The sequence below is a fragment of the Chenopodium album genome, chromosome 6 (genome assembly GCF_948465745.1).
Source record: "Chenopodium album chromosome 6, dcCheAlbu1.1, whole genome shotgun sequence".
Lineage (NCBI taxonomy): Eukaryota > Viridiplantae > Streptophyta > Magnoliopsida > Caryophyllales > Amaranthaceae > Chenopodium > Chenopodium album.
In genome coordinates this window covers 76,465,567-76,490,998 of record NC_137839.1, presented here as the reverse complement: position 1 = coordinate 76,490,998, position 25,432 = coordinate 76,465,567, and the positions used below count along the sequence as shown (strand labels likewise).

The following is a 25,432-nucleotide window of genomic DNA, read 5'->3' as shown; positions in this document are numbered from 1 at the left end:
ATTCAGACATTAGGTAGAGACCCACCAATCAAAAGTCCACTTAATAGTTAATAATAGATAATCTTCAACAAAACAATAAATTAATAATACAATTGCATGACTTACCATTGACCCCTTAATCAATGCATAGTTTTGAAAAGTCAAGTAATACCACAGTTAAATAATGCCTCCTCCCACGCTAGCTTAGTTTTATCTTTACATCATAATCAAAATAAACCGATTACGCAAACAGTCCAAATTACACCCTGATTGGAAATATTGATATAAAATTATAAAGCATCATGATCTTCTTCATTGTATGAAATATAATATATGTATCAGTCCATGCTTAATTATATCAAGTATATGTTATACAGCAATTCGATGCATGTTACATGAACATGTCTAATACAGAGAAAGTTTAATCTTATATTTTGTAGCAAATGAGACAACATAACTACCAGCAGTTTAGTTTATTACCACATTTTTTTTAATAGCAGGGAAGCTCATATATAGTTCGTGTGCTCGACTACAATCCATCGTTATTCCATAGATCATTCGCTTCTATCAGCAGGATCATCCAGTTGTGTTCCTGAATCAAAACAAACTTACAAAAATGAACGACTGCACAAATTATATACTTCCTCCGCCCATAATTATATACAACAAAGAGATATTATTTGTGAGATGTAAAATATTCCTTTGTTGCACATAACTGTGGGTGGAGGAAGTGTTAAAGTTACAAATGGATGGATTTAAATATAAAACTTCAAAAAAAGTTAATATTTCCTCTGTTTTTTTATTAGATTCATCACTTTTAAATAATAGAACTTTCAATTTAGATGCATCACTTTCCCTTTTAATTAATACATTAAAGGTCTTACTATAGACTGATGAGATCTCTAATCAAACTATTAACGAAATCAAATCCAAAGTAAAACCAAGATTACTAGCTAGTGAATCTGATCATATACGAAATTTTAGTATCTTCGTTTACCTGTTAGTGAAATTGGTGCTGAATTAGTGGCTGCTGTAGATGGGAGAAACGACAAGGGCTTAACCTCTTCACTTGCAGAATACTTGTTACTGAACGCAAGAGTAGTCTTATATTGAGCCATACAACTACTGTATGTAACATCTCCCCTTAAACTACCGCGAAGACTCAGTAGCTTCTGTCTCGCGCTTGTCAAGCACTTGTAACAATCACTAGCCAACAAGTCCGGCGTACACTGGACCATCGCGTGAAACGAATCAAACCTTGTATACTTGACAACTTTTGAAGCAAATTTTCTTCCGTTTACAACATTCGAGGCTTGGATGGCCAAGGCCTCCATCGTATTCCTTAGAATTTTCATGAAATGAATACGATGCCTACCCTCGATTTTTTTATTGTCCCAAGAGCCTGTTGACATCCCTGTATCCAACTTGCCAAGAAACGACTCATTCGAGAATCTTATCATACAAAGGTCATACCAAACTAAACCCTCTCTTCCGTAAAAGGAGTTTTCGAAGATATAGTTTTTAGCAGAATTGATACAACTGTAGCAAGCTTGGGGATCGACAACATCACCTCGACAAAGGTAAAGGCCGTGTAGTTGATTGGGAGTTCCGGGGAAGGTAGTACTAAAGTTATAAAACCCGGTACTTAAGGTTTGGGATGTTAAGGTTGCTAGGAGATTTTGAAGGTTGTTTTTTCCACAATTATCGATCGTTCCAATTCCGGATGCATGTGCATAGACAAAGGAATGATTCGAGGTTGATAAAACACATTCAAGGCGTAGGAAGATGATAAATATTAATGGAAATATCATCATATTGGTATTTTGAAGGTGTGGGATGAAGGTGATAAATAAAAATGACTACTAGCATGGCTTTTATTGATTAAGTGAGAAATTAAGTCAATATTTGACATCAAGCGTTTTTATTTTTCCTAAAATTAGGGACCCACATCGTTTCAGTGGATACCGGGTGACCAATTAAAATCGATTATTTAGCAAGCCCACTATATTGAATATTACATGAGTTGACTTCAAAGTCACGAGGAAACAGCATAGAAACCCCTATTATTTTTTTTTTTTTTTTATTTTTTTTTTTTATTTCTTTAGAGGTGTATTTTTCTGAAACCGAGAGGAAAGCGCTAAGACAGCTAATCCACTCCATTAAATACCATAACAAGATTAAAATTCGAGAGTAGATTAAATTTTCAATAATGTTAATAAATGGGTGAGAGAGAGTTCTCATCACGCCCCGTTAAATTTTTTTTTGCTCACATTTCGGAATTGACTTGGTCATTTTCAACGTTGACCCCCATGAGCAGGTCACATGACTTTTTTTTTTTTTTTTTTTTTTTTTTTTTTTTTTTTTTTTTTTTTTTACTAATTCCACCCCTTTTCTTCCAATTTCCCTTTAGTCACTATTTATTATCAGACATTAATAAAAATGTATCAGTCAACAAAAAGAATATATATTAGTCAACAAATGAAACATATCAACTAACAAAAGGAACATATCAAACATATCATCTAACAAAGTAAGCATATCAGCCAACAAAAGGATGAATCAGCAAACAAAAGCAACATATAAACCAACAAAATAAGCATACCAGCCAACAAAATGAAACATATACTCCCTCCGTTTTCAAATACTTGCACCACTTTTCTTTTTCATACGTTTTTGAATACTTGCACCACTTTCTTTTTCGAACGTTTTTAAATACTTGTTCCATTTATTCTTTATTTGGAAAGCTTTTACAATATTTAATTAATTTCTCTCACCAATTGGACCCAACAATATTAATTACATATTCTCTCTCCTACAATTCTCTCTACTACTTTTTTTTTTTTTTTTTTAATTCTTCCACCAACTACAGTACCTCCATATTTTACTACTTTCTCCAATTTCTCCTAAGACTCCGCACATTGAGAAATGGAGCAAGTATTTAAAAACGGAGGGAGTATAAGCTAACAAAATATACATATCTGCCAACAAAAAGTACATATCAGCCAATTAAAGTAACATATTAGTCAACTAATATCTGATATGAATAACGTAAAAGTCAAATAAGGTCAAGTAAAAGGAAGTATAAATTACCCCTTCTTTTACTCTAGTATGTAGCACTAGCGATCTTTCCTCAGCTCATCTCATTGTCTTTATGCCAGAGTAAAATTTATCTACGGAAAAAATAGAAATAGTCAAAATTTTGTATATATCGTGTTTTCAAAATTTTTGGGTCACTATTAAATTCGCACAAGCTATTATTATCTTCCATCCATGCAAGACTAATAACTTGACTAAGTCCACTAAGACCTATTATTATCTTCAATGCAAGACTTGATATAAATGATTACCGTTTCTTAAATTATTAGGTGGTTCAGTGGTTGTGATTTGTGAATCTGTGATATGTACAAATGCTTGCCATAAACTTCAACGTCAGCTGGAATTTTCCATGCACTATATATTAGTATTTGTCTTTCCTAATTCGACGATCGAGTCAATGTATAGAAATCAATTAATACTCATTAAGAAATGTTTATATATATTTTGTAAATAATAAAAAGGGCTAGTATTAATTTCTTTTGAGATAATTGGTCCTAAAGTGCTACTAGAATTCTCGATCTACATGACAAATATTCCTAATTGACCTCTAAGGGTACATACACATCACTCATTCATAAAAATTTCAATTTGTGAAAGGAGGAGAACATAAAATTACAAACTTCCTTGACAAAATGTAATGAAACTTCGATTTACTTTATTTTTTGATGTTGAATTTACTCATCATAACGTTATTGCAAAATATGATTTAGTTTTTTTCTAATTGATTGCAAAAGGAATTTGGATAAACATGTATGTCCACCAGTTTCCATGAACGGAACGGGTGGAACTTGAATTGTGCATACTATGTACGTATATATCTACTATATAGAATCAAGTTTCAAATTTTTTCAAAAAAAAAAAAAAAAGAATCAAGTTTCAAAAAGGATCAAATTTAGAATGAGAACAAGGGACGAATAAGGACCCTCATATCATATCATCGTGATAAAACAACCCAAATGCTTCCTGTATGTAGTTTATTAGCATTTTCAAATTTTTTAATTAACTTGATGTTTACCCTTTTCCTTATGTAAAAAAAGAGTGATTCGGCGAGATATTTGATGGAGTTATGAGAAATAAAACCTTAGAAAGCTTAAAAGTGAATATGAGAAATCTTAGAGAGTATTGATGAGTATACAAGAATATACTCCCTCAATATTTAATTACTTGTTCAATTTCTCAACTCCATACGTGTGGAGTTTTAGGAGAAAGAGTGTACAAAGTAATACTATGAAGGAAGTAGGGTAGGGTTGATGGAAGAATAAAGTATGATAATTGAGAGAAGAGAGAATATGAAAATATTAAAGTTTGATGGTTGAGGTCCATTAAGAGAGAAAAAATTAGTTAATTTTTTTCAAAAGGTTTCCAAAAAAAAAAAAAAAGAGAAAGTAATAAAATACATTCGCAAAAGAAAAATGGAACAAGTGATAAAATACGGAGGGAGTATTTATACTTTAGCTAAGGAAAAGGCACTGTATCGGACTGGAGCCTCTCACAAGCATATCTGACCAAGGTACACAAGCAAGGCCCCTTACAGAGTTGGGGGAATGGTTAGGAAATTCCCATCCTCAAGTTAAGGGATATACTTTAGCTACTACTCCTTAATAAGGAATATAGTTTGACTATGAAAGTTATGGAGTAAATCAAGAAATTACAAACTCTGAAGTATAAACAAAATTAATTAATTATCATTATCATTATTTATATATATACACTGAACTTGTTATGATATTTAATTATGAAGCAACTTAGAAATTAAAAACCATAAAGTCGTGTTGACTAAAACATCACAAAGTATCCGTTCAAAAAAAAAAAAAGAGAAAAAATCATCATCACGAGGTAGACTTGAAGACTTTTCGTAAGTGCTTTACAGATTATTTGTCAAGTTCACTGTCGATTCATTAAAAGTTTCAATTATAAATGCATAAAGCTCATTCGAATTCTTCTAACATTAACAAATTGAAAATGAAACAAAACCTTTCGTTAAATATGCTTAAATTATACCTTAATTTACTAGTAATTATTGTTCAATTTGTTATGTCCTTTGCTGCCCTAGCCGATTATTATCCAAATTGTACAAATAGTCCAAGCTTCGTCCCAAATAGCTCTTACCAAACTAATCTTAACAACCTATTAATCAACTTGATTTCCTATTCTTCGACAACTGGATACTATAACTCTTCCGTTGGCCAAGGAGACGATCAAGTCTACGGCGCTTACCTATGTCGTGGTGACGCTTCGACTACTGAATGTAGGGATTGTGTATGTTAGGATTAGTGTGGAGATGCATCAATATATGGAGGCATAAGGAAGAATCAAAGAGGAAGCTTGTTGAAGGAAGTTCGACCGAACATACTATGAGGTTCGGTCGAACCTTGAGACAGAAACTTTTGCGTTTTTAGCAAAAGTGGAGGAGTGGTCGAACCACTGCCTGTTCGGCCGAACCACCTTGAGTTCGACCGAACCCTGGGTTGGTTCGGCCGAACTTCTCTGCGACCCTGTTTTGCGGTGCGATTTCAGTCCGTATTACTTGATTAATTGCTAGCCCTTGGATTGCCGTGTTTTACCTAGACTATATATATTCTTTGTTTTGCTTCTTCCCCAAGTATTCACAATCTTTAAACACTAATAGAGGGTTTATGAGAGGTTGGGTGAGGAGCATTGGAATTATATACAATTCATGCTTGTAATCTTGATTCATTCATCATCAATACTACTCCATAGTGCAAGGTGGGTTTTTTCTCCCGGTTCTCGGGTTTTCCCACGGTAACTTTGTCTCCCTTTTTTATTTTTTGCTTTAATTTCTTCATGGTTGTTCTTAATTGTTGTGCTTGCATGTTCTTAATTGTGGTGGGTTGATTGCAATTAGTTTGAGCCCTTAATCCTTTCAATTGGTATCAGAGCCAGGTTTGAATCTTTGGTGTTTTAGTGATTTTGGGTTGTGTTGAACTTGAATTTGTGATTGAGTTACAAAGTTTGAGTCTTTAGGTATTCAAAGATTGAATCTTGGGTGTCAAGTTGCATTCTTTGTTGTTGAAAACCTATTGTGAACTTTGTGTGTTTGATTTGCAATGGAGGAAGGCAAGTTAAAAATTGAGAAGTTTGATGGGAAAGACTTTGGGTTTTGGAAGATGCAAATGGAGGACTATTTGTATCAAAAGAACCTATTTTTTCCTCTTTCTAGTAAACCATCGGGTATGAAGGAAGAAGAGTGGAAAATATTGGATAGACAAGCTCTTGGAGTGATTAGGTTGACATTGGCAAAGAGTGTTGCTTACAATGTCAAAGATGTGACAACGACGGTCGGTGTGATCAAAGCATTGACAAATATGTATGAGAAACCATCGGCTATGAACAAGGTGTTCTTGATGCGTCGTTTGTTTGAAATTGAGATGAATGATGGTGGTTCCGCCCCGGAACACATAAATGAATTCAATTCGATAATTTCTCAACTAGCTTTGGTTGAGATCAAATTTGATGATGAGGTGAAGGCCTTGATTTTGTTGTCATCGTTGCCTAGGAGCTGGGATACCGTTGTAGCCGCCATTAGCAACTCCTCCGGGAATACGAAGTTGAAATGTGATGATGTGAGGGACTTAATCTTGAGAGAGAGCTTGAGAAGGAAGAACTCGGGTGAGTCATCGGGTGGTGCATATTCTAGTGAAGGTAGGGGACGTGGAAGACAACAAAGAGGTGCTCAAAAGGGAAGATCGAAGTCTAGAGGGAGGAGTAAGTCGAAAGGGAAGGTGAACATTGTGTGTTGGGGTTGTGGTGTGAAGGGACATACTAAGAGGGATTGTCCTAATCCCAAGAAGAAGGGTGGTTCAAACCACAAGAACCACGATGATGCTAGTTCATCGGTTAGCTTGGCATCAAGTGATGAACTTGGTGATGCATTGATCTTGAGCGTTGATAGTCCCATTGAGTCTTGGATCCTTGATTCGGGAGCTTCATTTCATTCTTCTCCATGTAAGGAGATTTTTCAAAACTTCAAGAGTGGTAAGTTTGGAAAGGTGTACCTTGCGGATGATGAACCGTTGGATATTGTGGGGAAGGGAGATGTTATGATCAAGACTTCAAGTGGGAGCTCATGGAAGCTTGAAGATGTTAGGTACATACCTAAGCTAAGGAAAAATTTGATTTCGGTGGGTCAACTAGACTCAAGCGGTTTTAGAACCATGTTTGGTGAAGGTACTTGGAAAGTGTCAAAGGGAGCTATGGTGGTGGCTCGGGGCACGAAGACCGGCACATTGTACACTACCTTAGGGTGTAAAAGCATGATTGCTACAACCGCAAATGATGAGACTAAGCTTTGGCATACTCGGCTTGGTCACATGAGTGAGAAAGGGATGAAATTGCTAGCTTCAAAAGGTAAGTTGTCGGGGTTGAAATCAATCGACATGCAATTTTGTGAGACATGTGTTTTTGGGAAGCAAAAGAAGGTGTCTTTCACAAAAACCAAATGGTCCTTGAAGAAGGAGAAGCTAGAACTTGTGCACACGGATGTTTGGGGCCCATACCCCATCAAGTCCCTTGGTGGTTCTCACTATTTTGTCACTTTCATTGATGATTCAACCCGGAAAGTATGGGTATATTTCATGAAGCACAAGTCGGAAGTGAATGAGAAGTTCAAGACTTGGAAGGCGGAGGTTGAAAATGTTTCGGGCAAGAAGATTAAGGCAATCAAGTCCGACAATGGAGGAGAGTATGAGTTAGAAGCTTACAAAAACATTTGTAAGGAGCATGGCATTGTTTTGGAGAGGACCATTCCCGGTAAACCTCGCCAAAACGGGGTAGCGGAGCGGGTGAATAGGACTTTACTTGAGAGGGCAAGGTGTATGAGGTTGTTTGCGGGCCTCCCAAAGTGTTTTTGGGCGGATGCCGTTAGTACCGCGGCTTACTTGATAAACCGTGGACCTTCGGTGCCCTTGGATTTTAAGATACCGGAGGAGAAGTGGAGTGGTAAGGAGGTGTCCTACACTCACTTGAAGACCTTTGGTTGTGTGGCCTATTTGCAATCCGAGAAAAGAGATAAGCTAAACCCAAAAGCCATCAAATGTTACTTCATCGGGTATGGATGTGAGAAATACGGTTATAGATTGTGGGATCCTAAGAATCGAAAGATTGTTAGGCATTGTGACATCACTTTTGATGAGAGTTCCTTGTATAAGGACAACTTTAGTGGAAAATCCGTGGAAAGAGAATCAATAGGAGATGAGTGAAAATATGTTGAGCTAGATGGTGAAGTTAAAAGTGGCAAGGAGGTTGAACAAGTAGAAGTTGAGGTGCCAATTCAACAAGCATCTCCTCAACATGGTGCTCATGTCCCGGTGGATTCGGATTCTAGTGATTCGGATGATGATGATCATTTCGAGACGGATGAACGAGTAGTTATGGGTGAGCCCGTTGTGGTTCAAGGAGAGATTTCTACACCACCTACGGTAAGAAGATCATCAAGACCAATCAAGCCACCAAATCGATATTCTCCATCCTTGCATTATTTGTTGTTGACGGATTCCGGTGAACCGGAATGTTATCAAGAGGCAATGGGCATGGGTGACTCGTTGAAGTGGGAGCAAGCAATGGAAGATGAGATGTCTTCATTGGAGAAAAACAACACTTGGGTGTTGGTTGAATTGCCTAAGGGCAAGAGAGCACTTTTGTGCAAGTGGATATTTCGAAAGAAAGAAGAACCGGATGGTACAATTCGGTACAAGGCAAGACTTGTGGTGAAAGGTTTTTCACAAAAGGAGGGCATTTATTATCATGAGATCTTTGCTCCGGTTGTGAAGTTGACCACTATAAGAATCTTGTTGGCTATAGTGGTTTCGGAGAACTTATTTCTTGAGCAAATGGATGTAAAAACCGCGTTTTTACATGGTGATTTGGAGGAGGAAATCTACATGAAGCAACCGGAAGGGTTTCAAGTTCCGGGTCAAGAGAACTTGGTGTGCAAACTTAAACGGAGTCTATATGGGTTGAAACAAGCTCCGAGACAATGGTACAAGAAGTTTGACAATTTCATGCTAGGCAATGGTTTCGTGAGAGCGGAAGGTGATCATTGTTGCTACTTTCAAAGGTATGACAATGACTATATCTATTTACTTTTTTATGTTGATGATATATTGATTGCGGGAACTAGTATGCAAATTGTCAATGGCTTAAAAAAGAAGTTGTCTAGAAGATTTGAGATGAAAGACTTGGGTGAGGCCAAGCAAATACTTGGCATGAGAATTTCTAGAGATAGCTCAACGGGTGTGTTGAAGTTATCTCAAGAGGAGTATGTCAAGAAGGTGCTAAAAAGATTTAACATGATGGATGCTAAGCCTCGAAGCTCACCTCTTTCAAGTGAGCTCAAGTTGACAAAGGAGGATTGCCCAAAGACAAGGGAAGAGAAGGACAAAATGGCCATTGTTCCTTATGCTTCGGCCGTTGGTAGCATGATGTATGCTATGATTTGCACGAGGCCCGATATTGCTCACGCAGTGGGAGTTGTGAGTAGGTTCATGTCAAATCCGGGTGAGAGACATTGGGAAGCCGTGAAGTGGCTATTGAGGTATTTGTTGGGTACTTCAAGTATGGCTCTTTGCTTTGGAAGAAATGGAGTTGTTTTGGAAGGTTTTGTTGATGCCGATTTTGGTGGATGTTATGATTCAAGCAAAAGCACTTCGAGGTATGTGTACACTGTTGGTGGTACGGCCATTAGTTGGATGAGAAAGCTCCATAAGTGTGTCTCTATGTTTACGACGGAAGCCGAGTATGTGGCTATGTCAGAAGCGGGAAAAGAGATGGAATGGTTGAAGGGTTTTCTTGAAGAAATGGGCATGAAACAAGATGTTTGTGCGTTGTATAGTGATAGCCAAAGTGCGGTTCAATTGGCTAAGAATCCTATGTTTCATTATCGCACTAAACACATCAAGAGACGCTATCACTACACTAGGAGTTTGGTGAAGGATGGCACGATGTGTTTGAGGAAGATTGCCGGTTCAAAGAATCCGGCGGATATGCTCACTAAGGTGGTTTCTAGTGACAAATTGAGGTTGTGTAGGACCTCAATTGGACTCCATCATTAACTTGATGGAGTGTTGCGCTATGGTGAAAAATTGCTTTGATGAATGCGTTGAGTGCTCTTGAGGAAGGAGTGTATATATGGATGTCTATGGTGTATGCATTATTGATCCTATCTCCAAGTGGGAGATTGTTAGGATTAGTGTGGAGATGCATCAATATATGGAGGCATAAGGAAGAATCAAAGAGGAAGCTTGTTGAAGGAAGTTCGACCGAACATACTATGAGGTTCGGTCGAACCTTGAGACAGAAACTTTTGCGTTTTTAGCAAAAGTGGAGGAGTGGTCGAACCACTGCCTGTTCGGCCGAACCACCTTGAGTTCGACCGAACCCTGGGTTGGTTCGGCCGAACTTCTCTGCGACCCTGTTTTGCGGTGCGATTTCAGTCCGTATTACTTGATTAATTGCTAGCCCTTGGATTGCCGTGTTTTACCTAGACTATATATATTCTTTGTTTTGCTTCTTCCCCAAGTATTCACAATCTTTAAACACTAATAGAGGGTTTATGAGAGGTTGGGTGAGGAGCATTGGAATTATATACAATTCATGCTTGTAATCTTGATTCATTCATCATCAATACTACTCCATAGTGCAAGGTGGGTTTTTTCTCCCGGTTCTCGGGTTTTCCCACGGTAACTTTGTCTCCCTTTTTTATTTTTTGCTTTAATTTCTTCATGGTTGTTCTTAGTTGTTGTGCTTGCATGTTCTTAATTGTTGTGGGTTGATTGCAATTAGTTTGAGCCCTTAATCCTTTCAGTGTAGATCAAGCACATACATACATTCTCTTAAATTGTTCCTCTAAATATAGGGCTGTTATATGGTTCGAGTATTGTATGCTCCGTTATTCAAATAAGTTGTTTTTTCAAAAGCTGGAGTACGATCCTAGGTGGATTATAGGGAACCCTCGAAGCATAAGTCCTAACGAGACTCTAGATTTTGTCGAGGTACTGACTACTACTGCCGACAAATTGGTACCCAAAGTTGCAAATAATACGGCAAAGTTTGGGACTAATGTAGGCAATAGTACGGGCACCTTGCCGCGGTTGTATATATTGGGGCAGTGCACACCCGACTTGAATGATGTCGATTGTGCAACGTGCTTGAGGATGGCTAATCGCCAGTTTCTATACATGTACGGTGGACGAGTTATGCTGCCTAGTTGTAATGTAAGGTTTGAGTTCAATCAGTACAACCAATCCTTTTACAATAGTGACACCGCTGTAATGTCATTCATACCGGCTTATATTGTTCCAAATACAACCTCAATAAAGGGTATGAACTTCTAGCTTAAAGTTTATATTCTATCCGCTTTAAAACAAATTTATACTTCCTCTTTTTCTTTTTTTTAATTGCAACACTTTTTTTTTCACGCGTACCAATGACATAATTTCAATCGTTAATATCAAAATTATAAACATTTGATATTAAAATTGTATAAATCGAGAAGAATTTAACAAGATCTCACGTGATGATATTTTTGATTGAATATAAATCATCAAAACTAGTCATATGAATAGTGTAAAAATCAAACTGTTGCAACTATGTCATATTTAATAACATTATATGTCAAAAATTTTAACTCTTAATTGGTAACGTAATGATATTTATTATGGGAGTACCCAAAAAAAAGGAGCTATATTTTCATACCTGCCTTGGGCCAATATTGTTCATAAAAACGCGGTTGCAGTTGCATGCCTACTCGGCTACATAGCTCCTCACAGGGATCTTGAAGAGATAGTAGCGGTGGATTCACTACAATTTAACTTCAAGACGATCAAAGATGCAACTAACAACTTTTCTGAGCATAATGAACTAGGCCAAGGTGGATTTGGCAGGGTTTACAAGGTATAATAAAATTAATAACCATGTAATCGATCACTAGTGCGTTGTATGTATTATTTAATTTGTTCAATCTAATTTTCTTGTGAAATATGTAATCTTCTCGTTTTATTTGACATATTCATAGGGTAAACTTCAAAATGGTCAAGAAATAGCAGTGAAACGGCTGTCAATAAATTCATGGCAAGGCGACGAAGAGTTCAAGGCAGAGGTTCTTTTAGTTGCAAAGCTCCAGCATAAGAATTTAGTTAGGCTGTTGGGATTTTGCTTGTATAAAAAAGAGAAGTTACTTGTCTATGAACTCATGCCTAATGCGAGCCTTGACAAAGTCCTGCTTGGTATGCCTCATAGAATCATCGTACTATAATTCATTTGATCTAGTCCAATATATTAACTACTCTCTCTGTTTTTAAATACTTAGCTCCATTTCTCCATGCGTAGAGTTTTAGGAAAAATTAGAAAAATTAATTAAACATCTTTCATAAGTTTTTTGTTCAAAGATAATGTTTCTACAATTATAAATTAAATTACATATTGCAGACCAAAACAGGCAAGCAACTCTAGATTGGGAAACCCGTTACAAAATCTTATTGGGAACTGCAAGAGGACTACTATATCTCCATGAAGACTCTAGGTTGAAGATCATTCATCGGGATCTAAAATCGAGCAATATATTGCTAGATGAAAATATGAACCCGAAGATAGCAGATTTTGGATTGGCAAGACTTGTTGGAACAAGTCAAGCTCATGTCGATACCAACAAGATTGCTGGCACATAGTAAGTATACTACTCAACGCTATAATAATCATGATCTATACTTGTACTTCCTTCTTTCCCTTGAGTTCTTCCTTGATAATAATTATATTTTTTGGTTTATATTACACATTTGACGGTACTTTACAGTGGATATATGGCTCCGGAGTATGCTTTGACAGGGCGCTTCTCAGTCATGTCAGATGTTTATAGCTTTGGAGTAATAGCTCTAGAGATTATAAGCGGGCACAAGTGCAGCTCAGTTGCCTTCCCTTTTGAGGATGAAAGTTTATGCCTACGTGTAAGTCTAATAACCTTGATGCATTGTGGGAAAATGAAATTTGAACTCATGACCTTTTTAATCACGCTAACTCTTGCATGATACATGCATGTTAAAGAAAGTTATCAAATTAACAAAAAGTTTAAACTTATTGTTAAAATCCAAAATTAGTTTATATATACTGTATATTCTATTAATTCTGTCCATTTCTTTTGTTATTTTGCTATATTGTGGTCATATAGACCTTAACTTATAATCATAACTCATCAAGATAGATGAAATAATGGGGGTTTAATTTGGTATTAAAGGCTTGGAGCTTATGGAGAGACGGTGCAATATTCGACTTGGTGGATCCAAGGCTTGATGGCAACTACTCAAGCGAGGAAGTAACAAGATGCGTACACATTGCTTTGCTATGTATCCAAGAAGACCCAAATAAGAGGCCTACGATGGCTCCGATAGTATCAACCTTCAATGGCCATCTTGTTGCTCTCCAGGAGCCTGAACCACCACAGATTGGTCCAGTGACGATTTTCCAATATGGTTCCCGAAGAGAGGGCCAGACATCATCCAGTAAAAATTCTGAAAATAAAGATGATACTTCATTAATTTATCCTCGATAGAACAAACATTGGAGGAAATTAATTCGTAACAGACTTACCAAAATACAATAGTTTTAAACTCGTGCCATGCATGACTAATGCAAGACTTTCCTTTTTGTTGATAATATTGTGTTAATAGAATTAAAGTATGAATTTTCATTAGTTGTTTTTATTTAATTGTTTACATTTCTGCCTATATTCTACATTATTGATATCATTTTATAACAATTATTTCATGGTATATACCCTATGCAACTTTTACGGTTGGGAGAAATTGGCATCAACAACACAAAATCAACCATGGAGACAGTGGAGGCCTAGTGTTAGTACAATGTAAACAAACCCCTCCAATCATATAATGCATGCACGATGCATCAACAATGGTTTGATATGTAAGTAGTGAATGGGTGAATTTGGTTTGATAACCCAATGTATTCTCAATAAAATATCGTGTATGGTATACCAAGGAGAAAAGCGAAATGTACAAGTAAATAAGTGAGGATTTCCCTAATATTATTAGCAGTATGTAAATTCTTAAATAGACCTGGTTCACACTAATTTATTGTGGACCACTAACATTAGGGGAAGTTATGATTGTTTTATTAGTAAAAAAAAAAAGGTCACCAAAGGTCTCTATGTTGAAATAAGTCATTTTGGTAATATATATACTTCCTCCGTTCTTTATTACTTGACCCGCTTTGACTTTTACACTATTCACCACCCCTCCTTTGATCGTCTTTTGTGAATAATATGTAAGGAAAAATATATTCATGTATGATCTTTTTGGATTCGTCTCAAAAGTACTATCATAATATATAACTTTTGTAATTTTTACTTATGGAGAATTTAAGTTATTGATCGTTAAAGTTTTGCATTGGCAAGCGTGATAAAAGAAACAGGTCAAGTAAAAAAAACAGAGGAAGTAGGCTATAAGAGGTTAATTTTTTTAATGAAATATTTTATATACTGGTTAATATGAATAATAAAGGTCACTATGTTAAATATAGGGTCATAACATTGTACTTTAATAAAGGTTATTATGTAAAAATTAAGGGTCACTATATTCAATATAATGTCAGTTGTGTGTGTATAAACCTTGGGTCCACAATAACATTATTGTAGACCAGGTCCACGCAAATCTTTCTGTTAATTGTACTATATTGATCTCAACAATATGAGGTGATTCCAGTAATGCTACCTTTAACTAATAGCCAAAAGGACATGAAGTACATATGGCAACGCCTATTCTAATTGAATTTTAATAAGGTTGTCGGTGTCATTTATGACATGTGTTGTACCTTTTGCTATAGTTCATGCTGTTTTAACTATTTGAGTAATCAAATAGTAAATTGGTGATGTTGGGTGTACCTAAATCGATATCATATATAGTTTATGTTATACGTTATTACCAATTTACCTTATTACATATGGAGGTGGATTCAACTATTTTTTTTCATAGCCGCTCGTACAAAAGTTGCATCGTCCTGTAATGCTTGATTAGGAAAATTCAAACTTCAGATAGAAACCCATCAATCAATGATCCTCTTAATACATGATAATCTTCTAAAAACAATAAATATATACTCGTGATACAATGTCATGATCATTGACCCCTTTGTCAATGCATAGTTTTGAAAAGTCAAGTAATACAATAGTTAAATACTGCCTCCTCCCACGCTACTTTTAATTTTACTTCGTAATCAAAATAAACCTCTAGTTTTCAAGAAAATTCAAATATGCCATGAAATTGCATATTAAATAATCCTTACAGCTAACTTTTAATTCATATTGCATGTTATTCTTCAACTGAAACTGTCCTTGATAACTTTACCAATTTCGCAAACAGCCTAAATTACACCACGAAATCTAGAATAGCCTGTTCGAAGTCTACGCGCAATATCAATGGGTATTTTTATTGGACATAGTTCTCATAAAACTTTGAATAACTTGATTGCACCGTGTAATTAAGAGAATTTGAATCCCAAACCACTAGCCATCTAAGCTAATTATCAATACCCTCGATTCTATAATTGTCCCAAGAGGTCGTCCACATCCTTGTATCCAACTCGCCAAAAAACGACAAATTCGAGTATCTTACCATACAAAGGTCATACCAAACTAAAACCTTTCCTCCATAAAAGAAGTTTTCGAAGATATAGTTTTTAGCCAAATTGATACAACTATAGCAAGCTTGGGGGATTGATGACATCACCTCGACAAAGGTAGAGGCCGTGCAGCTGATTAAGAGTTCCGGGGAAGGTAGTCCTAAAGTTATAAAACCTGGTACTTAAGGTTTGGGATGTTAAGGTTAGTGGTGTGAAAACCGAACCAACCCGAAAAAAACTATCCGTTACTAGCTGTAACCGATCCGATTTGATCCGAGAAATTCAAGACCTAAACCCAATCTGTAACCGAACTAAACTCGACTTGAATCTGAACTTGACTTGATCTGAACTTAACCCGACACCAATTTGATCCGATCTGAACTCAACCCGAATCCGATTTGACCCGACCTGAACTCAAACCAAATCGATTTAACTCGACCCAAACTCAACCCGATCCGAAATTGACCTGACAAATAACCAATCTAATTCGATTTGTTTTGAACCAAACTGATATAAACCCGACCTGATTTTAACTCTATTAGATTTTTACCCGAATCCAAATTTATCCCAACCATAATTAATTATTTATTCAAGTTCTTATAGTACTATATTTACTAATTATTAATAAGTTAATTTTTTTTTACTACAAAAAATAATCCAGAGTAACAAGTCTACTTCATGTACATACCAATCATATAAAATTACTTTATGTACATATATCACCATATGACTATCTTGTGTCAATAGATCATTAGTTCATTATTTAGGGGTCATTTGTACCGCACGGGGTAATCAGAATGGAATGAACAAAGGAAATGAGAAGGAATGGAATGAAAATACCTAAAATTTGGGGTGTTGTTTGTTTTTAAAAAAAAGGGAATGAGACCCACCGGTCCCACCACCATACAACCACCTGTAACATTCACTCTCCAACGTTCTCACCACCAAATCACCACCGAACCACCACCAAAACAGTCGCCGCACCTCCCTCACCCTGCGCCTCCCTTCTCCAACGGTGGATGTTTTTGCAGGGGAAGGGAGGGCGGCGGTGGTCAGGTATGTAGGTGGGCTGGTTTCCGGTGATGTTGGTAGGTGTGAAGGTGGTGATGTGGAGGTGTGAAGGTGGTGATGTGGTGGTGTGAAGGTGGGTAGGGAATGGGAATGAAAATACCTAGGGGAGTGGGGAATGAAGTTAGACTGTTAGAGGGATTTGGGGGAATGAAGAGGTTAAAGGGAATGAAAGAATATGCTTAACAAACAACAACAAAGAGAATCGGGGTACTTGATTCCCATTCCCTTTCCTGATACCCCCAACCAAACAACCCCTTATTGTCTCACTTATATTGGTATGATAAGTCATCAATAATAATTCAATCTCAATTTGCCTCAAAGATAAAAATTAAAACTTTGTACTTCGTAATTAATATTCAAATGATAAAATATGATACATGAATGACTTGATATTGACCCAATAATAAGGCAAAAACTCAATAATAACTCTAGTTTAAAAGTTACTTTATTTGGATATGAATTTAGTTAACTCGATCAAAATCCAGCCAAACATATAACATTGAATTGAAATTTACCAATTAATGAATTAGCGAATCAACCTTATCTTAATGAACCCGAACTTAACCGAACTGAAATAATTCAAACCGAAATCAACCTGACCCAAATTCATCCGAGCCGAAATTAACCTGGTTAAACCCATTTTGAACCTGATCCGAATTTATCCAAACCGAACATGAACCGATCTGGAGTTGACCCGACCCGGACTCAATAGACCATGACCCGAATTTGATCCGACCCGAATTTGACCCGACCCGAATTAAAAGAATAATTAAAACCCGAACATATCCGACCCAAACAGACCCGATCTGAATAGACCCGACCCAAACTTTACCCGGTTATCCAAATTGACACCTCTAGTAGTCTAGTTAAAGTTACTAAGAGATTTTGAATTTTTTTTTTCTAAAAATTATCGATCGTTCCAATTCCGACTACATGACTAAAAGACAAAGGAATTGTTCGAGGTTAATAAAACACATTTGAAATATCATCATATTGGTTATGTGAAGGTTTGGGATGAATTGAAGGTGATATGTATCAAAGACTCTTGATAATTAAGTTATAATTAAGTCAATATTTGACATCAAGTTTTTTTTTTTCCCTAAGATTAGGAACCCACACCTTTTGGTGAAAACAGGGTGGACCATTTAAAATTTGTAACGTAGTTAGCAAGCCCCACTATGTGAGAACTACTTGTGTTGACTTCAACGTCAAGAAGAAACATCATAGAAACTAACTTTTATTTTTTTATTTTTTTTATTTTTGGTGTTTAGAACTTTAGACCTACAAAGAACGGGTAATAAAAATCGATCTCTTAAAACCAGTAAAGAAGCGCTAACCATTACAGAGAATATTTTATCAAGATTTAAATTAGAAAGTAGATACCCTCAAAAAAAAAAAAAAAAAAAAAAAAAAAAAAAAAGTGTACATGGAATTTTCAAAAATTTTAATCAAAGGGGTGAAAGAGATGGAGTTCTCGGGTTTCTTTAAAATTTTCTGACTTCTCAATATAGCCTTTCAAAGTCTCATCTATGATTCCATTGAACTGAAGGAAATCTATTAGTTTCTCTCCTTGGAATCTTGAAAAAATTGTTATAACGCGGTGTTTTAGTCATTTCACCCTTGCTTTTAGAAAGCATCTGTAACTTTACCAAGTACTCCAAAACTTTACCAAATGTTCTTAATGCATGGAAGTAAACCATTGCTTTTACAACATTCATGTAACCCTAAATTTTAGGCACTCTCATACTCCAAAACTCCATGCATCAGCTACGGTGGTTCAACTATGGTCATGTTGATATCCCTAACCTTATTACTTGTGTTTCAACTAGTTATTCCAAATTCCCAAGCTTTTGATTACTTCACCAACTGCACAGGTAGTTCTAATTACACCCAAAACAGTCAGTACCAGAAAAACCTCGATAATCTCTTAGCCGAATTAACTGCCAAAGCTTCGCTTTCTGGTTTTTATTACTCATCTGTAGGTCAGATCCCTGATCAAGTCTATGGCCTTTACCTATGCCGGGGTGACATTGGTGGTCAAGGTTGTAGCCAATGCGTATACCAAGCTCAAAATAGTATCCTCAAAGAGTGTCCGGCCCAGAAATGGGCTGCTTTATGGTACGACAATTGCATGCTTCATTTCTCTAACGAGTCATTTTATCATCAGATGGATGATTACCCAAGCAATGTGGCATGGAATCCTGAAAACATAACTAGTAACGAGACTCGAACATTTTCTAAGGTGCTTAACAATACCATGAATGATTTGGCGCCAGAAATTGTAAACAACAAGGTGAAATTTGGTACCAAAATGGCTAACATCACAAGCTCACAAAAATTATATACCTTGGGGCAGTGCACGATAGACTTATCAGCAGATGACTGTGGTCGGTGCTTGAAAATTGCAATTGGGAAGCTTCCAATGATGCTTGGAGGGAGAGCTTTGCTACCAAGCTGCAATGTACGATTTGAAGTCAGTCCGTTTTATGGCAGTACAGTTAACACATCATTCTTGCTATCTGCAATCACTAATTCAACATCAACAGTTACAAGAGGTATGAAATTATGCAAGTACTTTTTTTTAGCTTGTGGCAATTTTCATAGTCTTTATATTTAATGAGAGAATAAACAGCTAATTAGTAATTACTATCATTTGTTTACATAACCTATCACTTGAGATGTTAAATAAGCACACTTGTCTACTTTTGCACCATTAGTTTCAACTGTCATACTGACCTTGTGATTTAAAAATCTTACAAGTAATATCAAAGGACAAAATATGTACATCATTCTACATTAACTTAACTTTCAAGGCTATGAATAAAATTTTAGGAAACATCACTTTTTGCATAACAATAGACGAATAATAGTGAATTGATAATTTAAATGAACAAATAGTAGTGTATCCAGTATCCACATTTAAATTAACATATCAAGAGCGAACCTATATGATCCTGTAGTGAACAACAGTTGCATCCCCTGATTTTTGAAGATAATCAACCAAAGTTCAATTAACTTTTTGAATGAGAGAAATATGTTTTTTCGAGGAAATTAGTCGGTTGAATTTTCTCATCAGGGAACTGTATGTTTGTCTACGTACACTTAATTTCACAAGATGCATGATAATAACCAAAATATGACAACAGAAAGTAAAGGACAGCTAAAAAAAAGCAAGGTCAAGAAACAAAGTCAAAACAGAGCAGAACAGAGGAAGAGTTCAACTGTGACTCTTTAGAAAGGAAGCTTACATAAACATTAACAAAGAGAAGTTAAGTTGAACAAGCAAAGTTAAGTCAAGCGAGCAAAGAAACTAAATTAACCAATTGACTTCAAAGATGACTAATGCTTTCAATAAAGTGTATTAAAACTTTATTACACCTGGATTAAGCACTGAGTATATTGTAGCAGCCACTACACTTAGAGGCAAAATAAGCTGAATATACTATTTTATTATTTTATTAATAACTAATGTTGCAATATTAAACTAAGCTTGATCTAACGGAAAGGGATTATACCTTCCAAACACGAGTTGGGGTTTCAATCTACACTTGGGACACTTGAGAGTGAAGATTCACAGCTTGCTAAGTAGTTGACCTGGGCCGGGTACACGAAGCTTCAGCCTGGATAAGAAAATTCATATTAACTAGTCCAATAAATTCAGGATTTATATTTAACCCAATTCCATGCAAAAGGATAAAAATTTTAATACATACCTTAACTATGCAGACAAGCAGCAGAAAAGATCGCCACACATTGCCATTGCTGTCAGCATTCCTGCAATCTTTGCAGTCTTGCTCCTGGCTGGTGCTTTCTGTTGCATATACAATCGGAAGGCAGCAACGCAGTCTCCTGGTAAATCAAAACTTTAAGTTGAACACTCTTCTTTGACAGTCATATAGCGTGCAAAGAACATCACAAAATTCTTGTATTTAAAATAATATCTAACCATTGAAACAGAACTGGAGGAGGTAGTTACAGTAGAATCATTACAATATGATTTCAAGACAATAAGAGTCGCAACAAATAATTTCTCAACAGATAATAAGCTTGGGCAAGGTGGATTCGGTGTTGTTTACAGGGTAATATATCTAAATTATAACAGGCTACATATTTGAACACATTTAAATCATAAGTTTTCAGTTTAGGTCTATCAAATTTTAATGCATAGAATATAATCATACATTTTTCAAATCCAACTTTACAGGGAACGCTTCAGAATGGACAAGAAATAGCAGTGAAAAGGTTGTCATCCACTTCAGGGCGGTATTGCGGAATTCAAGACAGAAGTTCTGTTAGTTGCAAAGCTTCAGCATAAGAATTTGGTTAGACTCCTAGGATTCTGTTTGCAAGCACAAGAAAAGTTACTTGTCTATGAGTTCTTGCCTAATTCAAGTCTTGACAAAGTCCTACTTGGTATCAGATTAATTTACAGCAACCAACATTTCAATTCTGCTTTTGTTTGTTGTAAATCAAGATTTTGCTAATTAATTAAAATTGCAGATCCAAACAAGCACATATCATTGGATTGGGAAACCCGATATAAGATAATAGCAGGAATAGGTAGAGGACTCCTCTACCTTCATGAAGACTCAAGACTAAAGATAATACATCGTGATCTAAAATCAAGCAATATTATGTTAGATGAAAACATGAACCCAAAGATATCAGATTTTGGTTTGGCAAGGCTTGTAGGAGCTGATCAAATTCAAGGTGATACCAATAGGATTGTTGGGACATAGTAAGTATATTATCATAATGATTCTCGTATGTGGACTATAACTGTTTATTCAATATTCTCCCACATGAACTTGAATACTATTGCAGTGGATACATGGCTCCAAAGTATGCAATGGCTGGGCGGTTTTCAGTCAAGTCAGATGTTTATAGCTTCGGAGTAATAGTTTTGGAAATCGTAAGTGGCCATAAGTGTAACTCAACAGCCTTCCCTTTTCACAAAGAAAGTCTACTTCAACGAGTAAGTATGATTCTATAAAGGAAGAACCTTTAATCTAAGAAATTTTATAACTTAGGACAAGGCTTATTAGTTTTCAAACTGAAGATCTGATAGCTTATATGTGATGTGTGAATCTATTCACCCCAGGCGTGGAAGCTTTGGAACCTCAATGCAGCTTTAGAGTTGGTGGACCTCCGACTCAAAGGTAGCTTCTCAAGTGAGGAAGCGGTGAAATGCATTCACATTGGCTTGCTTTGCATCCAAGAAAATGCAAATAAGAGACCAACAATGGCTCCAATTGTCTCGGCACTCAATGGCTATCCAGTGGTACTCTCTGAGCCAACACCACCTCAGTTAATAGCCCCTAGTAGTAGCACTTCTGGTCAATCCTCTACTATATTTTCAGGAAGTAAGGACATCACAGATGTTTATCCTCGTTAAATGAACAGAGGATAGGAGGGAGTATATATGTTCAGGACACATGGTCTTTCTTTTGCTGGGATATAACATTCCAATATTCAGCAAGGCTACAAGTTAGCTAAAAAAGTGTTCAATTACAGGAAGAATTCATGCACATACTCTAGAAACGACATACAGGATCTACTTCTTGCTCAGATACAAAGAAAGGACCAGTCATGTTGATCAATATTCTCATCAGAGATATGAGAGAAGCACAATCTAGTTCATATTACTAAGGCAAAACATTATGCATAAATATGCAGAAAAATCATAAATGGGAAGTCCATTTGTGAACAAAAAGTGTAGGCCGCTGTGGCCATTGTTTTTTTTTTTCCAATTCTTTAACTTTGAAGTATAGATAGAATATACGTTAGAACTTAGAATCATTATTTTTCCCAAACAAATGAAAATAAATATAAGCAAAATGGTTGAATTATTACATAATGAACTATCACATTCAAATCAAACATCCAAAACAAAAATTCTTACTGTATTTAATTTGGTTATCATATATGGATTTAAAAGACTTTTATGGAATCCGCACTGCAAAATAATGTGATCTATGTTCAGTTTGCTCAGAACTGTAAAATATTGACAAACTAGAGAAGGAAGTTTAGAATTGTACCATTTTGACGAATGATAAAGGTAAGACACTTTCTAAAAAAACAGATCCAATATACTGCATCTGAAGCAGAGTTCCAGACACAGTTCCAAAACGAACAAACCTACCTGCACACAGAATAGTGCACCATATTTCATGTTAATAACATCAATAATATGGGAAATTCCCTGTTTCTCATGGTGAGAAACGAAATTTGTTTCTCATGGGGGCATTTTCGTGAATAAATCAACAACTTTTTCAATATTGTGGGCTCCACAGTTGAATAAAGTTGAAAAAGTTGTTGATTTATTCACAAAAATGCCACCATGAGAAACGAATTCGTTTCTCATCATGAGAAACTGGGGCATCCTCCAATAATATAATGGCTCCATTTTCCACTCATAAGTAAATATTGAGTCTCCAACCACCAACCCTGGTTTTATGTCCACACTGGATGTCAAATTGTCAACTTCTTAGTTCACAACAGCATCAAACATCACCAAACAATTGCTACTGGTTAACCTTGATATAAATCTAATATCAGAGGCTAATAGAACAGGTGTGAGCTTTTGAACTTTGAATTAAATACTACCTTCATTTCTTAAAAAAACTACAAATTCACTTTGTTAAAGATGAATACATGATCATTGTTACAGATGCATGGACCCAAAATATATTAGGTGTGATAAATTGTCTGTCATACCAGATGTCTACAATTTTGGAGCCATTGTTCTGGTGGTCAGACAGTAAGAGATAGAAACATCCGTAATACAGCAGAAAAAAACAGACTTAAAAATGTATGTTGAAGGAAGGTGGGGGGGGGGGGGTATCTTTAGATAGTTTCTCACAGATTACACATACACTAGATGAAAAAGTAAAAATGATTCATGGACTCATGCGACAGCAATAGAGGTCAAAAAATGCCGAGACAATACTAGCTTTTAGTAGACTGGCAATTTTTTAGCCAAAGAAGTAATACAATATATATTGGCTTTCAAAATCATGCACAAAAGGAATAACAGAATAGACCCACAATGTCATCATAGTTTCTGCCCTAAATAGCAACTAAATTTGTCAATCAGATGTACCATCAGAAGATTACCACAAAACAGGTAACAGCATTTCATCAGCAGGGATGTATCAATCTACCACTACACATTCAGATATGCAAGATATAACAGTGTTAAGAGCTCGTTGATGGTCAATGCTAAATCAGGTACATTTAACAGAAGAACAGCTAGTTCAGAAACAGCTTAGATGTATTCATGATTTTATGCAATCGTGCTAGCATAGCTTCTCAATTAAGCTATCTTCCTTGTTAGACATAGCAGGCCAAAGCATGAATAGGCCACCATTCTTGAGGAATGAGATAGATTTACATCTAAAAAAGTGTTTGCATCACCTTATGGCTTTTAATTTTTCTTTTCATTGACCATTCTCTAACTGCTACCAAAGTCTTATAACATTTTTCTTAACCGGTGTCAACTCCACTAAAAAATAGGTTTAGTTGACAAATAGTTATGAGTAGAATATACTCTCTAATAATTCCAAATATCCTGATCTGACATCAGCCTTACCACTTGGCAATTACGTCAATCACAAATAAATTTTTAAACATTATTTGAAATAATATTCGATAAATACAAGAAGCCAGTGAAAAGGATATGCTCGGACTTGACACTTTAACAAGGCCTACAAGGGCATTGATTAAAACTGATAATCATGTATCAATTTGGTGTCAAAGAATATATAAGATCCATCTGTTCTGAAGTAGCCATATTCCACATTATTGCATGCTCATAAAAGATAAAACAATGTAGTAACAAGCTGATGAAATCTAATGACATCATTTTAGCATATCTCTATTCACAAATACTTCAAATCAAATAATGTATTGTTTGGATAAGAAGTTACAAAGACTTTGGCTTGGCAAGGCCTGTAAAGATATAATATACAAGATTCAATACTACATACCAACAATTCTGGAATATAACACTATTAAAATAAAGAAAATATATATTTAAAACAGTTTGAATTTATGTATCAATATCAGAAGCCATGTTATATACTTAATTATATTCTTATATACTGAGAATTTTGCTACAAGATCCTAAGATGCTAGGCTATACAATAAAGTAACCTTCTCCATTTGCTACGTCATTACACAAACGTGCACAAAATGAATCTAAAGAATGACAACATTCTTGATTAATCAATCCCAGTAACAGCTATGCTCCAAGCCACTTTACTTTTGGCAACTCATTCTTTAAAATATCATCCCCAGTTTCTCACCCTTGCAAAGATCTTATTTTTGTATGAGGGAGTTACGACAAATGATCATACAATTTGATCATTTCAAACTTGGCTACAGCAAGCTGAGAACAAACTAACACTAACAGTTCTTTGCATTGAAAAATTCAGACGAACCAGCTTTAATTAAAAAATTATTACAGTTCTCACATTGAAAATTTCAAATAGCTGAGCTTTTTCCTTGCATGGAAATCTTATAGAGAAAGATTATTGAGGTTCATTGAATATGAGCAAAAAAAATATTTTCCCATCAGGCCATTACCCAATCAATAGTCCCTTGCTGAACTTTCTAGGTCACATAAACTCATTCCTAACAC

The 25,432-nt window shown here is 35.8% G+C and overlaps 2 protein-coding genes and 1 pseudogene across 3 annotated transcripts; 2 read left to right on the top strand and 1 right to left on the bottom strand.

Annotated features, from left to right (window-relative positions):
• Nucleotides 1-264: 264 nt before the first annotated feature.
• Nucleotides 265-1,872, bottom strand: LOC145636391 (cysteine-rich repeat secretory protein 1-like). The gene is made up of 2 exons (XM_081687945.1): nucleotides 977-1,872; nucleotides 265-571 (listed from the first exon to the last, which is right to left on the bottom strand). Exons 1-2 carry the CDS (start codon nucleotides 1,791-1,793, stop codon nucleotides 534-536), a joined length of 855 nt encoding a protein of 284 aa, XP_081544071.1. The 5' UTR covers nucleotides 1,794-1,872; the 3' UTR covers nucleotides 265-533.
• An 8,311-nt stretch (nucleotides 1,873-10,183) lies between these two features.
• On the top strand, nucleotides 10,184-13,636 carry LOC145637307 (cysteine-rich receptor-like protein kinase 8). Its single transcript, XM_081688771.1, has 7 exons — nucleotides 10,184-10,368; nucleotides 10,949-11,412; nucleotides 11,828-11,985; nucleotides 12,107-12,317; nucleotides 12,520-12,757; nucleotides 12,884-13,034; nucleotides 13,322-13,636. The coding sequence occupies exons 1-7, from the start codon at nucleotides 10,184-10,186 to the stop codon at nucleotides 13,634-13,636; spliced, it is 1,722 nt and encodes a 573-aa protein (XP_081544897.1).
• A 4,474-nt stretch (nucleotides 13,637-18,110) lies between these two features.
• Nucleotides 18,111-22,617, top strand: LOC145635353 (cysteine-rich receptor-like protein kinase 10; annotated as a pseudogene). The gene is made up of 7 exons (XR_014113835.1): nucleotides 18,111-19,346; nucleotides 20,518-20,643; nucleotides 20,749-20,870; nucleotides 20,996-21,204; nucleotides 21,292-21,529; nucleotides 21,616-21,766; nucleotides 21,893-22,617. The product of XR_014113835.1 is annotated as a cysteine-rich receptor-like protein kinase 10 (transcript).
• The last annotated feature ends 2,815 nt before the right edge of the window (nucleotides 22,618-25,432 follow it).

What these genes read in the sequence shown, in the direction of transcription:
- LOC145636391 (XM_081687945.1), bottom strand. Translation starts at nt 1,793, where the DNA reads ATGATGATATTTCCATTAATATTTATCATCTTCCTACGCCTTGAATGT. An exon ending in AGCACCAATTTCACTAACAG is followed by an intron (nt 572 to 976) that starts GTAAACGAAGAT and finishes GTTTTGATTCAG; the next exon opens with GAACACAACTGGATGATCCT.
- LOC145637307 (XM_081688771.1), top strand. Translation starts at nt 10,184, where the DNA reads ATGAATGCGTTGAGTGCTCTTGAGGAAGGAGTGTATATATGGATGTCT. An exon ending in GATTTGGCAGGGTTTACAAG is followed by an intron (nt 11,986 to 12,106) that starts GTATAATAAAAT and finishes ACATATTCATAG; the next exon opens with GGTAAACTTCAAAATGGTCA. An exon ending in ATGAAAGTTTATGCCTACGT is followed by an intron (nt 13,035 to 13,321) that starts GTAAGTCTAATA and finishes TTGGTATTAAAG; the next exon opens with GCTTGGAGCTTATGGAGAGA.